This window comes from Pituophis catenifer, unplaced genomic scaffold (assembly GCF_029215685.1).
Source record: "Pituophis catenifer annectens isolate HBS135680 unplaced genomic scaffold, rPitCat1.0.hap2 SCAF_1, whole genome shotgun sequence".
In the NCBI taxonomy this organism is placed as follows: Eukaryota; Metazoa; Chordata; class Lepidosauria; order Squamata; family Colubridae; genus Pituophis; species Pituophis catenifer.
Genome location: NW_027256881.1, coordinates 264,876,191 through 264,894,090, shown reverse-complemented (window position 1 = coordinate 264,894,090; position 17,900 = coordinate 264,876,191). Strand labels below are relative to the sequence as shown.

General features: G+C 38.8%; 1 protein-coding gene across 2 annotated transcripts in view; it reads left to right on the top strand.

The window, feature by feature from the left end:
* The first annotated feature begins 1,177 nt into the window (after window positions 1-1,177).
* Window positions 1,178-17,900, top strand: part of NAV2 (neuron navigator 2) — a 298,412-nt gene continuing 281,689 nt past the window's right edge. For both annotated transcript variants that reach the window (XM_070935086.1, XM_070935079.1), the window contains exon 1: window positions 1,178-1,506. In XM_070935086.1, coding sequence (XP_070791187.1) covers window positions 1,249-1,506 — 258 coding nt within the window. In that variant the 5' untranslated portion in view covers window positions 1,178-1,248. The remainder of the gene's footprint in view (window positions 1,507-17,900) is intronic.

The window sequence follows — 17,900 nt, the reverse complement described above, 5'->3', positions numbered from 1 at the left end:
CTTCGCCGAAGGACCCGCCGCGCTGCCGCAGAGCGCAGAGCTCCGGTCGGAGGCAAAAAAAAAAAAAAAGAGTTTCGTGCCCATCGCTGGAGTTGAAGCGCCGCCCCTTTTGCAGAGCTGTTTTGTTTCTGATTTGAGCGGGGAGGACCAATCGGAAGGCACGCAGGCTTTTTGCACGGTACTGTCAGATCAGCTCGCAGCCTTCTCCCGCTCCTTCTCATCTGGGGCTGCCCCTTCTTTTTGGCGTCGTCCACGCCGCCGGGCTGCCTCGACTTCACGCGCCCCTTGCGCTTTTGCGCACCCCGACGCACACGCCTTGGGTTGCCGCTCGGCTCTCGAGCCCCGCTCCAGCGCCAGGGTCAAAAAAAATGAGACGGACGCTTTGACAAGCCACCGCATTCTCCGTCTAGGCTTTTTGACGCGCAGCAGCAGCAGCAGCAGCAGGAACAGCAGCATCGCCGGCTCGGGAAATGCCGTTGCCACCAGCAGCCTTAACGATTTAAATGTCATCCGCGGGCAGGTCTCTTTCCCACTCTCTGCTTCGGCGCCGTTGCTCTCGTGCACCGATACTAAGCTTAAGAAACTCGGGATTCTCTCAGGCTGGTATCCAAGGCCGTCTTCCTCTGCTAGGAGACTGAGTTACGTCTGTCTTTGGGCTAAGGCTGAAGACAGACAGACAGACAGACATATTAAGTCCGGCGATCCTCTCTGCTTAGGCTGGGGCGGGCGGGCGCGCACACCCAGCCAAGCCACCTGAAACATATGTTGCAGCAGGTTCCTTTAAAGCAAGACATCCAGGGGGTGGTTCCAGTGACCAGAGAATCGAGTTAAAGTCGCCCATCTTCCAAGGAAAGAAGGGAGGAAAAATATTAATAATATTAATAATAATATTAATATTATTAATAAAGTGGCTGCTGAAAAGAACCAGCGAGTTAAACATCCGCAGAAGAAGAGGAAGAAGGAGAAAAGGACACTGGCTGAGAATTGAGGGAGAAGCTACACCAACCCAAGGAAACAGGTGGAAAGGCAGAGACAGCTACTGAGACGAAGTTGCGTTTGAAGGAGAGATTTCCCCTTCTCTGTCCTTTTCCACTGCTTGTTTTTTTGGGGAGTAGGTGGGTGGGTGGGTGGGCGGGAGGGGGGGGGGGGAAAGAAGCTAGCCTGCCAGATTGTAAAACCTATCTTCATCCTCTTCCTTGCTTGCTGCTGTTGTGACAGAGACGCATTGACAAAGCAGAAGGAGAAAACATGCCAGCCATCCTGGTAGCCTCCAAAATGAAATCCGGACTACCTAAACCTGTCCATACTGCTAGTCCCATTGTTCACATTCCAGCTGCGAGAACCGTCCCACAGCCCTGTTACCTAAAGTTTGGGAACAAGGTCGAGGTGAACAAGTCATCCTATGCCAGCCAGATCCCCCTCAAATCCCAGAACGGTCACGAGAATGCGGGCGATGGCTTCCTTCGGAAGAAGAGTAGCTCCATTGAGAATGGCTTTGACACACAGGTCAGCAAAATGGTGCTAGCATGGGGAGAGCATGGGTGGAGAGGCTGTATCATCTGCAGTTCTGTTCAGCGTGCGTGCATGGTTACTGAAAATGCAGGTTGCGATGGGAAATATAATTGTATTTCTGATGGACCCAGATACTATGGAGGGAACAATATTTTCTCTAACTGTAGAAAAGAGAACTGGCTATTCCTAAATATTATCATGATTTATTTTTATTTATAGGCGCTTAAATCTATCAATAATGTTGATTTATTGAAATATATATATATATATATATATATATATATATATATATATTGCTTTGTTTGGGGAGCTGGTGCATTAAAATGCTGTTTGTTGAGGAATTATTTGCAGTGGGTGTGTTTCTGCATTTTACTGTGAGCACCTGAAGAACTGCCGGAGCAGCTACCTAGTGTGGTAGCTCTGATGTATGCAGCTGAGCATCATGCAGCAAGGCAAGCCATGCAAGTATGTAGCAAAGATTGCTGCCTATACACTTACACGTCCAGCAGTCACTTACGGGGTAAAGCTACAATAAATGTTCAATGCAATACATTCTTGAATATTCCTGCATTTAAAGGCATCTCTGTATATACAGATACACAGAGATATTCATATGTGTCTATATGTATGAGAGAATGTGTGTGTGTGTTTTTCTAGATATAACCATTGATTTCTAATATGCAGCATTGCCTGAAGCCATATTTGGATGCCTCTTTAAATGCTGTTGCTCTATATTATGGAGTCTGCAATACTCCATGTTCCAACTTGTTTTATTTTAGCAAGTGTATTAGTATTTTTAGCACGGCTCAGATTATCGCTATGTTACTAGTGTCTGAATATGGCTCAAGAACAGTGAAAGCAGACAGTAAATGCTAACATACTACTGGAGGAGCATAGCAGATGGTTTGCTGCCACTAAGGTGACTAATTAATATTAGCTAGACTGAGATTGCCGTGAAGACAGATCGTCGGCTTGGTTTTACTGCAAATCTATTCTGCGGCTGCTTGAAGCATCTCACAAGAAGCACAGCCATGTTGGGGTGGGAAGTTGCATGTTTGAAGAAGAATTGTATTGCTGCCTTTTTCCTACCATAGGAAATACTGGGTCATTCTTATCAATCTAGGTTTTGCAGGTGGCAACCTCAGAACCTGTCCTGCTGAGGAGCAAGAATCTGCCTACTGTCAACCTAGCATGGCTTCCTGCCCTGCTTTTTCCATGCTGGCAGATAAAGTGATGTATTGAGTTCAGTTTGTGAGGCTACAGCAGGTCCTGAGGGCTTGAGAATTGGGAGGGAGAGGTGAGGGTGTCAGTAGTAATAGACAAGCTTTGCATCATTCCCTCTGGAAGGAGGTCCAAATTCTTTTTTTAAAGTTCTTAGAGTTGTCCTGAAATCTTCAGGGCAATCTCACTCTAAAAATTAAAAAGAGGGGAGAGTCCAGTGATGTGAATGTGATCCGATATTGATATGAGCAATGAGATAATGACTTACAAAGGCTTTCAAAGCTGAGTGGGCATTTGTTGGTGGCATAATACATGCTGAGCATTGAACCACTATATGGTCAATATTTTAGGAGTTCAAAATTGATTCAGTTAGTTCTAATTGGGATTTTTCTTTGTTGTGAAATGGGGGTGGTGAAACAAGTAGGATACCTTGCATATACTCGGTGCCTGGGGAAACTTTTCACATTTGCAGATCGCAATAGTTGTGGTAGTATTTTATCCAAAAGAGGTTCAGTCAGCCTCCGGAGTAGTAGTCCTAGTGAATCTTCACTGGTAGAAATCTTAAATTCTTAACTTCAGCTATTGGTCAAGTCTGTTCTTGGCAATCTACCAGGACTGTTTTCATTTAGTCATTCTTTATATTCTTTTTCACCAAATAGGTGTTTCTCTAATGATTGTGTTAAATCAGTTGTAAGCCAACTGGAATTCAAAGCTATGTTTTTCTATTGGTAAATACTAGTATTATTATAATCTTGGAATCATCTATGGGAACTCTACAAATAAATTCATTTTGTATGCCAAGTCATTTGCATTGGGAGTACCTTTGTGGTTACCAACCAGTTGCATAATTTATTCTTTTTTCCTTGCCCATCTCTTTCTCATCATAAATAATATTAGACAGACATTCTGAAACTAGTATGAGATTCTATGAGCCACTCCAAGAGTAGTATATGAAAATAAAATCTAGCAACCTTTGTACTTAAAAAAAACCCCTGCATCTTGTTTCTAGAATATACTTTGCAGAATATAGATGAATGAACTTACAATATAGCCGTAAATTGTAAACACCTTATAATGGAAGAAAGGATGTTGGTCATGAGATAAATGCCTCAGCCTGATGAAAGAACCGATGTATAAGTCACCGGCAAGGACTATCTGTACTTTATTGAGTCTTTTGACCATTGGAACACAAGCCTTGAGCTCATCTTCACAGTCCAATTGCATTTTGGATTGAAGCAACTAAAGAATTTGACAAGTGGAAAAAATGACCCTTCACCAACTGAGTTTCTTTTAGAAACATATGCGCATCAATAGATGCAGAGTTATTAGGATGGTGGAATCATTATGTTTTAGGCATGCTTCCGGGCTTTGAAGAAGAGAGGTTGCTAGAGGGTCTGGAATCTTTGAATAGCCAGGGAACACAGGCAGTTGTGTTGTAACAGATCAGATGATTTCTCCCCTGGGACCACCATTTCTGCTTTGAGGAACAATGTGGCTGTCCAGTTTCATCAGCAGAGATTCTTCCTATTACCTGCAACCTGACCCTTTTGAGACAAAAAGTCTAGGACTGCATCTTTATGCCAAACATCTTGCATGTGTGCAAATGTGCAAACCACAGGTGAAGACAAAGATACCTTTGGAAATTTCTGAATCTAGTTAGTGAAGCTTTTTTCCCCCTTCTATGATCATTCTCCTTGGTATTTCCTCTTTTACAATAATAGGCTGAAACTAAAGCTAATATTTGACCGTATATTTTTGTATTCTCACTGAACTTTATGGCAATGATTTCTGGTGAAGATTGAGCAAGAGAATCATGCTCACATGATCCAATTTATTCTCTAGTGAAAACTAGTGGCCAAAGATGGCCATAAGAAATCTAGTTGAGTTTTCCTATGGGCATCTTTGGCCACTAGTTTGCACTTGACAATCAATTGGATAATTAATGGATTTATTTTTATACAATTAGCCCTCTTTTAACGATGGCCCTATTTAGTGACCATTCAAAGTTTTGGTATTGAAAAAGTAACCTTAAGACTTGTTGTCGACCTACAACCATTACAGTGTCCTTGCACTCATGTGATCAAGTTTTGGGTGGTTCACAACCCACAGGCATTACAATCATCCCAGCATCCTGTGTTTGCGTGATTGCCTTTTGCACATTTGTGATTGCTGTTTGCATAAACAGCAGAGTCAGTGGAGTAGCCAACAATAAAATCACAAGTCACAGTCATGTGATAGCTTGCTTAATGACCACAGGTGAATTGGTTAACAGCTGTGATGAAAGTGAGGTATTACTGGGTTTTGTATTTGGGGTTTTATGCCTGGAGTCACTGTGTCTTCGGCAGCCAAATAAATAAATAAATAAATAAATAAATAAATAAATAAATAAATAAATAAATGTTAGTTAGTTAGTTAGTTAGTTAGTTAGTTAGTTAGTTAGTTAGTTAGTTGTGGTCGTGTGATGTCTCATTTAGTAATGGAGTTACCAGTCCAATTGTGGTAGTTAAATAAGGACAACCTGTATATGATATTTTGGCATAACCCACTGTATTTTGAAATAGGTTTCATTGTCTCCCATATAATGAAATAAACCTTTCTGACTTGAGTTGTTGCAATATCTTCTGTCCTACTTGCTTGTCTTAATACTACATCATAGAATTGCCTTTGGTGAGATGCGCAGCTATAGAAATTTGATTAGTCAATAAATAGATAAAGAGCTTCAGAGATAAGTCCCCATTGGCTTTTCTGGGGATAACTCCCTAGAAAAAGAGTCAGGCAATAAAATCAGGGGAAGTTCATTAATGCCAAGCATTGATTCTGGCTCTAAAAGAATGGCTATTACTGTTTTCCAACAGAATCGTAACATACTTATTTTATATTTATATCTAAGCATAGAATTCAAAGCAGTATATCAACAGATGTCAAACAAAAACTGATCCAGGGATGCTTTTACTTCTGAAAGATTGTTTTACTCTTTGGCACAAATTTTGGGGACTACTTGCCCTCTATACCTTTTTTCCATTATCAACACTGAAATGGTCCCACGTGCTTATTTAGAAATGTCCTAAGAATAGAACATGCACAGACACACACAGAGCTTACTTCCAGTGAAAACGTCTTTCTTCTTTAGAGATAATTATGTTTAGCCCCCTTTCTTCCATAAAACAAAAAAAGCAGAACCATTCTTTTGCAGTGTAGATCTAGATTCCAGCTAATTCTTGGTTTCCAAGCATGGTAGCCATTAAGATGCTGTTGATAGTATCAACCTACATCTACCTGATTTTTCTAATGGCTTCATGCCTGTTCTGTGGCCTCAGAGGCATTATGCAGCAAAGTGGATTGATATTAAACAATAACTTCTGTATGTGCAAGATCAACACAGCTTAGTGAAGCTGTTTATACCATTCCAAGTTATCATATTCACTGTATAGTTTTTAATCCTAAAAAAAAAAATCAAACTAGCATGGAACCAGTGTTCCTTTTCTAAGGTGTTGGCATTTGCTCAACTCTGCCTTAGGATGTAATACAGGTATAAAATCATAAAGTTCTTACAAATTAATACTATTCTGGTTGTATTATTAGCTAACTTGTGATGAAAACTCTTGGAGCAATATAATATATTCCAAAATCTCAAACCCAAATATAATTTTGTATAATGTTATGCTACTGTGCTACAATCGGCAAGAGAATTCCTTTCTACAAGAGTAATCTGGAAGTCCAATTTATAAGACCCCACTGAAGTCTGTAAGATACAAGTTCAATTTATAGATATATGATTAGATAATATATAGTGTCTTTACATGAATGGAAATGACCAGGACAGGATGAATTACATCCTACTGTACTGAAGGAATGTGATTATGAATTGACTGAAACTTCATGTATTATCTCTGAAAAATCCTGGAGATCTAATAAAATGCCATATAACCAGGTCAGATCAAATATCAGTATCTTCAAAAATGGAGAAAAGGAAGATTTTGGGAGTTATAGATCTGGAAAGAATCTAGAACAGATTATAAACATTAATTTATAATCAATAATATCACAATTACTGGAAGTAAGCATAGATTTTTCAAAACAAATGTTGTTCAGGCTAAACTTATCTCATTTATTTTTATCAGGAAACTCCTTTAGTAGATAGTGAGAATGCAGTAAATGTGATATATCTTGATTTCAGCAAAGCATTGACAAAGTACAGCATGATATTCTGATAAGCAAACTACTTAACTGTACCTTGGCTAGCATGACAGCTGAGTGAATACACAGCATGACAACTAAGTGGATACAAGATCATACCCAACAAGTTCTCACCAGCTTTTCCTTTGTGCCCTGAAATGCATTAAAAATAACAAAAAAATTGATAGAAAAGTGTGTTTCGTTTTTCCACAAAATCAAACACACAGGAATAGAATGTCCTGGTAATGATACTATTTAAAATGAATTTGGAGTAGTATTAATTCGTTGCAAACTAAAGTTGAGTTGGTAATGTGCTAGAGAAGGAAAGGAAGGAGGGAGGGACCAATATCAATTTTTTTTAACATTCCAGAGAACAAGAGACCCCCCCCCAAAAAAAACCCCGAATTTAGATTATAGGAGGGTAGCCATGTTTGTATGTTAGGAAAAAAAATCTTAAATTGTAAGAGCAGTTTGATAATGGCACAGATTACCCAAAATGTGGTAGGTTTTTTTATGTGTTCTAGAAGGCTATTTGCCAGGGATTATTTCACTTGGAATCCTACTGAGCAGCAGTTGGATTCAGTATCCGAAAGTATCTCTTTCAACTGTAAGAGTCTGTGACACGCTTAGTATTATTTCACGAAATAATAATTAGACAGGCTGCCTTCAAGATTATTGGAAATATAGTTTGTTTCTAGATAATAAGAGTTTTCTCCCCTCTCTCTCTCTCTCTCTCTCTGTACATGTGTGTGTGTATAATATATATATGTATTTATAGATATATTATACATATATGTATCTTGGTTTACGTAGGAAGAACCTGGCTAAAGAGAAATACACATAAAGGCCTACGAAAAGAAAAGAAAAGGAATATGTATGTATATATACACACATACATAAATATATACATTATTATACATTATTATATAAATAATATATAACAGACATGTTATTAAAGAATTTTTAAAAGAACTTTGTAAATAATTTGTATTATTTCAATACAAATTTTGAAAGACAAAATTAAAAGAAAGAAAAGAAATAAATAAGTGAAAAAGAACAAAAAAAAACCCCAAATAGAATTTTTTTTAGAAGATTAATAATTTTTCTGTCTAGAGAATAGAAAGAAGAAAAAAAAGGAAAGAAAAGTGGCTTCTGGTAGTCATAACAGCGGTTACAAGTACATTATATTTTACCCCCTCAGAATTAGAGTTCCTTGATAATAAAAGTGTTGCTTTTACTCTACATTTCTGTTTCTGGTGATAACTTAGTATTTTGCTAGAGGCCTTTGAACTTAACTCCTTTGCCTAGTGTGCTCAATATGCAATCTGTTATCGTCTAGGTAGGAACAGAACTGAATTCCAGCCTCTAGATCATCTGCATTGCTGAGATCAGGGAAACTGTGGCTCTAAACCCTCTCCACCATGATTGGCTCTTGCCTTTTCCTAGCTCTTCTCTTCCTTTTGCTTTCTTTATATGATATATCTACCACATCTGCCTTCAAAGCTGCACAAGGTGACAGCTGTGCTCTAAAACTAGTCCCAGATCAAACCAACCTCAAATCAAAACATCCAGGGCAGGGACAAGCTAGTCAAACTCACTGAAAAGTCTGATAGAATAAGCACCATATGTCCTCTTCTTTTAGCCCCAAGAGGCGTCTGAGGGAAGTGATCCATTTGACCCTTGGCTGAATTTTCACTCCAATAGCTGCATTTTCAGTCTAGCCTGCTGTACCCCTCTTCATGAACTGAACTAAAGATGAAACCAATCTTCCAACTCAGAATTGTTTACCTAGCTAAAAATATATCGGTCTACTATTATTTTTAGAAATGCTATATATCAAGCATATAAATTGCCAGTCTCGAGTATTATTAGGCATGGCTCGTTGGTACATTTTGTAACAGGAAGCTGGTGGTTTTCCATTTACCATGTACTGGAATATATTCAAACACTTGTTACTAAACTGGCAAGTCTCTTCGATAATTTGGAAAACCATTCCTTCTGAATCCATTTGTGAACTTTGGCTTGTTTTGGGAAATGAAATTGCTGAGCCTAACTTGTGATTTCCCTTCAGTACACTTTGCTGATAAGGAATATTTGTTTTATTATTACATCTGCTATTATGAGTTATCCATTCAACTGTTTAAAAATATGTTCATGCTTGCATTTATTTCTAACATGCATGTCTTTTCTACACATTCTTTGATTTGGAAAATTGAACGTTGAAAATGACTTTGGTTGCTGTAATCACTAGCTGCTCTAAGACCAGTTTTGGTCTCAAAGGAAATTGAAACCTGTCATATGGTTGATGAAGAACTCTACAGTGAACCAAAAATTCTGCTTAAACTTCCATTTGTTATTTTTATGATTGCAAATCATATTAGATATTCTCAAGAGGTATCACCTTCATTTTTATTTGTGTCCTATTCTAAAGTGTTGCTTAACGTGGCATCTTAAAAGTGGCAAAGAGATAGACAACAGCTAATTGTCAGCTGCCAGAGGGCAACAATTGTAACACTTGATTTGCATTAATAGTTTTAGTATAGGATGTGCTGTGAGCGGGAGTGAGAAGAAAAAAAAGTACAGAAAATGGAGCCATTTCATTTTCTTGAGATTGGATAGATGAACAGGGCACAACTATATTGATTATGAGGGATTTGTGAGGATAAGGATCTTTGGAGGTAACTGAACACCTAAGCAGTCATAGGATAATCACGTACTTTGCCCTTGTGTCAAGACACAGCATAAACCCGTGATCTGGGCTGGACACTTGAGTTTCCAGGCCTCGCACATTTTGGTTTGGAGGATGTATACTACCCTTTTCTCAGATGATTGATCTAATACAATCACAAAGTTAAGATCAATAAAAGAAAAATATACTGATACTGAGATGCACTGACAAATCTATGAGAACTGAAGAAGCTTCTTGGATGAGAAGCGAAACATCTTCAAGCAAAACAAAGAAAATCCAGCTGCTTTTTGAAAAAGCACCTTTGGCATAACAGAGACTTGCATGCATTAATGACTTGCATGCATTAACAACAGCCAAACCACAGTATTTTTCTCAAGACCCTACCACCACTACAAAGACACATACACACATGGAAAAACATACACACACACATATAGTATGTAATGTAAACGTATTGGTACAAAGGGGTGAAATCCAGCAGGTTCTGACAGATTCTGGAGAACCAGTAGCAGAAATTTTGTGTAGTTCAGAGAACCGGCAAATACCACCTCTGGCTGGCCCCAGAGTGGGGTGGGAATGGGGATTTTGCAATATCCTTCCCCCTGGAGTAGGGAGGGAATGGAGATTTTGCAGTATCCGTGCCATGCCCACCAAGCCACGCCCACCAAGCCACACCACGCCCACCAAGCCATGCCCATAGAACTGGTGGTAAAAAAATTTGGATTTCACCACTGGTACAAACATACACATGTATGTGCATGTACCCAAATGCATTCCTGATTATCAACATTTATATACATCTTTGAATTATAGGCAGCTTATAACACAGGAGATAAAAGTATATAATCACGATGTATGTTCATAAAACCAATAAATAATAAAGCCAGTAAAAGTTATAAACCTGTCACTGCCATCCAAGTCTGTTATTGTTGTTGCCTATTATTTTTCCCTTTAATATATTATTATTAGTAGTAAAAATAGCAGGGATAGATCGTTGTCCCTCCTCTGTGGGATGACGCAGGCTCAAAACTCTTTTTCCTCTCCTGTTTAACATCTACATAAAACCACTGGGGAGGTCATCCAGTGGTTTGGGATGACATTAATGTGCTGATCTTATCCGTAGCCACTTGAGTGATGCCTTGGAGGTTCTATCTCAGTGCTTAGAGAATATGGGGGCCTGGATGGGCCACAATAGGCTTCAATTCAGTGGCCAAGCAAAACTGAGGGACCCCCTGGTTCCCAGGACCTTCCATCTTTGATTCTGGATGCAGTGGCAGTGCCCCAGATAAACCTGGTGGACAATATGGGAGACCTCCTGGACTCATGGCTCCAGCTTAAAGAACAGGTGGCAGCTGTGGGTAGGAGGACTTTTGCACAGATTAAGCTGTGTGTCAATTGTACCCATTCTTGGCCCCAAAGTCCTGCTTACAGTATCATTCATACACTTGCGGACTCCAACTGCACTACTGCAATGCACTTTACATGGGATTGCCCTTCAAGAGTATTCAGCTGGTGCAAAATGTGATGGTTCTTGGCACATGTGATACTGCCTACTGTGAACTACATTGGATTCTGGTGTGCTGAGTTACTTAAGGGACTATCTCTTCTCAGTGTTTCTACCCGTCCTATCTGATTTGTATTATGCATCTCTACTTATGCATCTTTCCTATTGGGCCACCAGCACCAGTGCAGATTGATTGATTGATTGATTGATTGATTGATTGATTGATTGATTGATCTATCAATCAGATGAATATGCCTCCAGTTTCTTTTCCATTCAAGGCATCTTACAACAATTAAAATATCCTTGACACATATAACCCAGCAAAAAATCCTCAATATATAAAAGCATTAAAATATTCACTGTAAACAATAAGCTAAACTTTCCAATATAAATAATGCAACAAGAACACCATGCATCCTTTGACTCTAATAAATTAATGATGTTCCTAAATACCATGCTGTAATTCTAAGGCAATACTGTATATAAATAGCACGTAATTCGCCTGACCTAATAGCAGGATGGCAATCAAGTACCAAATACATCTATCTATGGCTGGGATTTTATTGCTTTTTGGAAGTCTGTCAGAATGGGGGCTAATCCCGTGTCCAAAGTTGGACCTGTTCCATAATGTCAATGCTGTGATGATAAAACATTGTCTCCTAGCCTCTATCCCTTTACCTCATGAGATGGGAGATTATTTGGAATTTCTTCTGTGATACACATATTAAATGGATCAGTTCTGGAGATGGCAGTCCTGGAGATAACTTGATGCCAAGCCACACAGGGCTTTGCAGGTCAAAGGCATATTCCATTAAAAAGGAAAGAAAATTGTACTAGTCTGTCTAAACTTTGCAAGCAATACTTTACCTCCAAGGGTATCAGTTCTCTAAAGCAAATGTCTCATTTGGCAAGTCAAACTGTCCCAGACTTGCCAAGTTATTTTAGAGTGAAAGAAATAAAATGCCACAGCTTCCTCTCCCTCTTCATGGCAATATTTATACAATAACATAACATTAAATATTTGAAAACGTACCAATCTTTTATGACACCCCATTTAAGTTTATTGAGGCAGCCAACAGTGGTTGTTGTGGGCCAGCTTGACATTTCAATTCCAGTGTCATTTGTGAACATCAGGAATCAAAGGTGCTGAAAAACTTGAGCCCAGTTATTCATATTGCCACGAAAATGAACTGACTGGAAAAGTAAAACTCAGGTTCTGAAGTGAGCTGTCAAGATACCAACAGGGAATTATAGAATCATGGAATAATAGGCATATTACGTTTTGCACAGCAAATTATTTTCTTCATTCTGATTCATTTGCCAAGGAAAATTACTGATATCATCTTTAGCCTACCTACCTATCCATCTGCATGCTTGAATCCTGAATAAATCCTGCCTGCCCCATATATCAGCTTGTGGTACAAAGAATGAGAACAGTAGCTTGGCCAAGGTCACAGGGTTGAATTAAGATTTGAATCTAGATATATTCCTGGCTCACATTCATATCTTATCCTTTGTATTACATCTGTCCTTATAATATGTTTGGTTGTATCCAAGATTTTTGAGCAAATGTATTCAATTACTCTTCTATGAAATTCTCAAAATGAAGCTGCCATGATTGTCATTTTGAAGATGCCAAGAAATATGTGATGTAGCAAGCCCAAGAGAATTTTGCTTTCAGAAAATCAATTTTTAATTAATTCAGTGGAACTTAAGTGTCCCCACAGCTGTGCGGGCACTGGATTTTAGCCTAAAAAAGCAACTTGAACATTTTTAAATGGACTTAGTATGCACAGTTCCATTAAATTCTGTAATGATTGTTTTGCATGCAATTATTATCCCCAAGGACTAGAGGAGTAATTGTCTCAGAGACTCTGTCTTTCATCAATATAAATTAAAAGTTAATCTTACATGTTTTATTGCTTCAACTAATTTCCATTAATCACCATAATGTCTACAGCTAGGCCAGTGCTGATTAACTGCAGGTCTAGCTTGTGAAGTAACTTTCAGAGTAGGGTTGTAAACTATTTTCAAGGATGACAAACATGTATAGTTGCCAACTCCAGGACAGAATCCCCTGGCCTAAAAGTTCCCCTTTCTCCCCCCATTTTACATTCAGGACACAACAGCAAGTCAAATGAAACCTTAAAGAAGTTTGTTTTATGTAGCCAGTGGGGAAGAGCCGTCCGATGTGGGAAATTCAAGATGTGTGCCTGAAGCTTTAGGATCCAGCACTGTACATGTATATCTTTGAAGGGAGAAATTTCCAAGAGTATTTAGAGAGCAGAATTAAAGATTAAAGAGATCTTCCTATATCATCTGCATCAGTTCCTATTCTACGTTTGCCTACATTAAGATTAAAACGTTGCATTACAAAAATGTCCCTTTAGATCCAGGCTACAGAAATCATGATTCCTACATTACATCTGTCAGAATTTTAATTCCTGCAGAGAGGTCAAAATGGTCAAAAGTCATTTTGTACAGAATCTTTATTACATGAGAAGATTCCAAAGTGTCTGTCCAGTGCTAAGTACACTATAAATCAGGTTTATGAGATTTATTTGTAAATGTGACAATATTCTTTTTTTTAAAAGATGTGTTACATGTAAAACTCCAGTACCATATACAGGTAAAGGGTTTCATATTTTTATGCAGGATGAAAATTAAACATAAGCAGTTATTTATTTCCCCATTTTACACTCTGTCTTTCAATCTATGTGGTAGCTAGGGATCAAAAACAACTTGACGGCAACTACTATTTCTGATAGCTAACAATCATGAAAATATAGAATACATACATTGCCCTAGTAAAAAAGATGCATCTTGACTATTTTTTCTAAAGGTGGACAGCAAAGATTAAAGGTATTTCCCAAGAGAATATAATCCACAGCAGGAATGAAATGCTACTGGTTCGCACCGGTTCAGGCGAACCAGTAGCGGCTGTGGCAGGTGGTTCCGAGAACTGGCAGTGGCGGCAGTGCGAGGCTCCGCCCACCCGCCTGCCTGTTGTTACTTCCTGGTTTTAACCAGGAAGTGACCTGGTTTTTACCCTCTGCGCATGCACAGAAGGCTTTGTGCATGTGCAGAGGGTCCAAAATTGCATGTGACGAGGGCACGCATTTCCGAACTGGTAGGGAAGGTAAGTAGATTTCACCCCTGATCCAAAGCCATATTTTTGATAAGCATGGAAAGTGAAGACATCTTACAGGCATCCTGTAAGAAACCAATAAAGCCAGAACTCTTACTTGTGATCCATTTTTTTCCTTTTTCTTCAGATGAATGTTAGAGAAGTTAAGGCACTGAACTGTATGTTCTGGTGGTTTTTTCTTTTGAATGTATATTTAAATAGCTAAGAATTTTTCACCTCACTGTAAATTCTTCCAGATGCAGAACTACAATGGGAAATTTTAAGTGTGATTTATATTCTCTGAAAAAAATTTGCTCTCATCAGCGTCATGGCTCCGTTATATTAGAAAATCAACCTATAGTGGCACGGAATATTGTGAACTTGTTTTAATTTGTAGAACAAAGAAAAATAATTTAAAGTAAGTTGACAAGACCTCCAGCAATTATGAAGCATTGACAGAAGAAATGTTTGAGAACATCTGACATACAATTTGTAACAAATGTTGGACCTCCTATCTGGACATTCCAATACTTCGCCTAATTAGAGTCCTCTAACAATGAGGGGATTAAAAATACCATATCGGTCCCCCACCTCCATTACTGTCTTCAACTGTTGTCTATGACATGAAGGGTGAACATCTGCAATAGTTATAGTCTGAAGTAGTTATATAAATCCTTAAATATAAACCAATTCATGTAAGGGATTTTAAAAACCTTGAAGCATAGACCTGTCATCAAAAATGAAATCTTGAGGTCACATTCTCTGTAGGTATATTAAGTCATAAGGCATGTTGGCAGGATATGCTGAGCTGCTATATGGCTTAGAGATACACTTGTTCTGCTAATGCTTTGTTTGTGCCTGTTGGCTCCTTCTTTCAGTGGCAGAAACTGCCCAGATATTAACCTACCCATCATGCTCTATTCATACATAAGAATGCTAATTCTAATCGCTGTAGAAAATATAGCTATAGTTTTACAGCAGACTAATGCTTACAGTGGCTGGAACTAGCATGCATTTTGCATTTACATGGAGGTGGAGGTTGTAGCTGGATGATTGGAAGTGAGGATATGTTTGCTAGACTGCTAGCAACTTCCTTTTATTGGTGCAATTGGTTTTTAGAATCAACTGTTGTGTTAGAGTGGCAATCCAGACTGAATCTCTATCCTTATTGCGTCCATAGATTGTGTGGCTTGTTTGGGATTACTGTCTCTCTTCTAAGTAGAAAAAAGGGAGTTACTTCTCTGAATAGCTGTTGTGATACTTTCTTTATATTCTTCAAGAATAAAATCTCAGAATATTTATTTAGTGATACTGTGTTTCCCTGAAAATAAGACCCTGTCTTATATTTTTTTGAACCCCAAAATAAGCGCTTGGCCTTATTTGGGGGGAGGTATTATTTTGGGGCAAGATGGGGCTCCTCTTGCTGTCTTACCTGATTTCTGTGTTTAAACATTTTCGGGGAGGGCTTATTTTCGGGGGAAGACTTATTTTAGCACATGCGCTCAAAAGCCCTTGGACTTATTATCAGGGATGTCTTATTTTTGGAGAAACAGGGTAGATGCCCCATGTACAGACTCTAATGAGATAAGGGGGGTAACATCTTGTGACATCTGGGATTCATTTAACCTTATGGAGAGTAATGAAGTGGACGATTGCTACTGGCTGTGATTTTGATCCATGTTCCTTCCAGTTCCTTTGTACAGTGAAAAAATTGTGAATGGCTGAATTCAAAAAGTGAGTGGCTGATGAAAATAGCATCATACCCAGTCACGAACAAGGTAGAGGTGCAATTCTTTTGAAAAAAACTATATCTTGATCCAGCCTTTGAAAACTATCACCCTGTCTCCAGCTTCTCTTTTTAGATGGTTACAGAGAATATGGTGGCAACTCAGCTACAGATCTAGTTGTTTTTCAGTCTAGATTCTGAACTGGTCATGTTCTGGTGAATGACCTAATTTGGTATCTTATGCATGGGATTGCATCCCTCCTGGCCATAACTGACCTCTCAACTACTTTTGATACTATCAGCAAGAGTATTTATTGGACTACCCATTGAGATTGTGAGTTAAATGCAATGTTTTGCAGTGGTCCCACTGTTATTTATGAGAGCTAGCTAACAGGGATGATAAGAAGTATATTAGTCATTTCCAAACAAATCAGTGGAGGCAATACACTCAGTTTCATAAAAGAGACAAAACTCTTCTTCACCAAAAAAGCATAAAAAAGTGAATATAAATGTTGCCACCTTAAGTTACCTATTTGAAAATAAAGTACTTGCTGGAATTATTTGTACCCTTAACACTTTTTAAATAAATGTTATTAATCAGAGTTCTGAAAGATGTGGCCTTTGGATGAATTATTCCCAGTTGGAGCTTCTAAAAGACAAAACTGGCATTACCTTAACTGGGTATTTCAATAAATAAAGGAGAAGGAGAAGTGGCTGAAGTGGTAGTGCTGCAGGATGGAATACCAGAGGACTTAGCTGTAACCCCAATCTTCTTTAACATCTAGATTAACCCACTCAGTAAGTTCATATACCAGTTTGGGGTGAGGCACAATCCCAAGATGTGTGGGAAATCAACTACAGAACTTCTATCTCAATGTCTGGAAGTATAATGGACTGTGTGGATGACCCTGGGGAATGAGGAGAAGAGATGTTGCTTAGGAAACAATCAGACAAGAAAGGAAGAAATCCCCTTAACAGTCAAAGAAAGAAATTCAGGCATGATCTGTCTGAATGGCTACATTGGTCTACAGCAGTGGTTCTCAACCTGTGGGTCGCAACCCCTTTGGGAGTCGAACGACCCTTTCACAGGAGTCGCCTAAGACCATCGGAAAACACATATTTTCAATGGTTTTAGGAATAATTTTATGGTTGGGGGTCACCACAACATGAGGAACTGTATTAAAGGGTCGCAGCATTAGGAAGGTTGAGAACCACTGGTCTATGGAGTAGAGAGTTGGTCTCTAACAGAAAACCACTTGAAGAGACTAGAAACATTTGAAATGTGGATTTACAGATGGCTGTTATGTATAAACTGGGTTGACAAAATCATAAATGAGGAAGTAATAAGCTGCCTAGGAAAGGGAAATCATTAAAAAATGAAAGTCAGTATATTACGGACATGTGATGTGACACCCGGAAAAATACGGTATACTTCACTTAATCCTCCAAGAAAAGATTGAAGGCAAATGAAGTCCAGGCAGAAGAAGAACATCTTGGCTTCAAAATCTAAGGGACCAGTTTGGACAAAACTCAGCAGCACTTTTTCGTGCAGCCGCTGATACAAATAGGATCACCAACATGATCGCCGACATCTGATGACAGATATGGCACAAGAAGAAGAAAAATGGCTCAAGCAGTTAAAAGTGGTGGCGGGAAGTTTGCATTTTTTTTAACTTACAAGACTCTGTTAATGCAGCCTTATCATAATGTAAAATCTACTCATCTAGTCATGTTTCCTGTCTGGTTTTCCTGGCTAACGGGGGGCCATGAGAGTCTGGAGAAATATGTTCGGACTCAATCCAGGAAAACAGAGATATTCTTAGTTTATAAATATTATGCTGCCATTATGGTTCTAGGTTTAGGTCTGGATGGAATTGTTCTTTCCTCAAAAATGTCTACAACTTGGAGATCCTGTTAGACTTGTTGCTTCTGCTAGAACATCAAG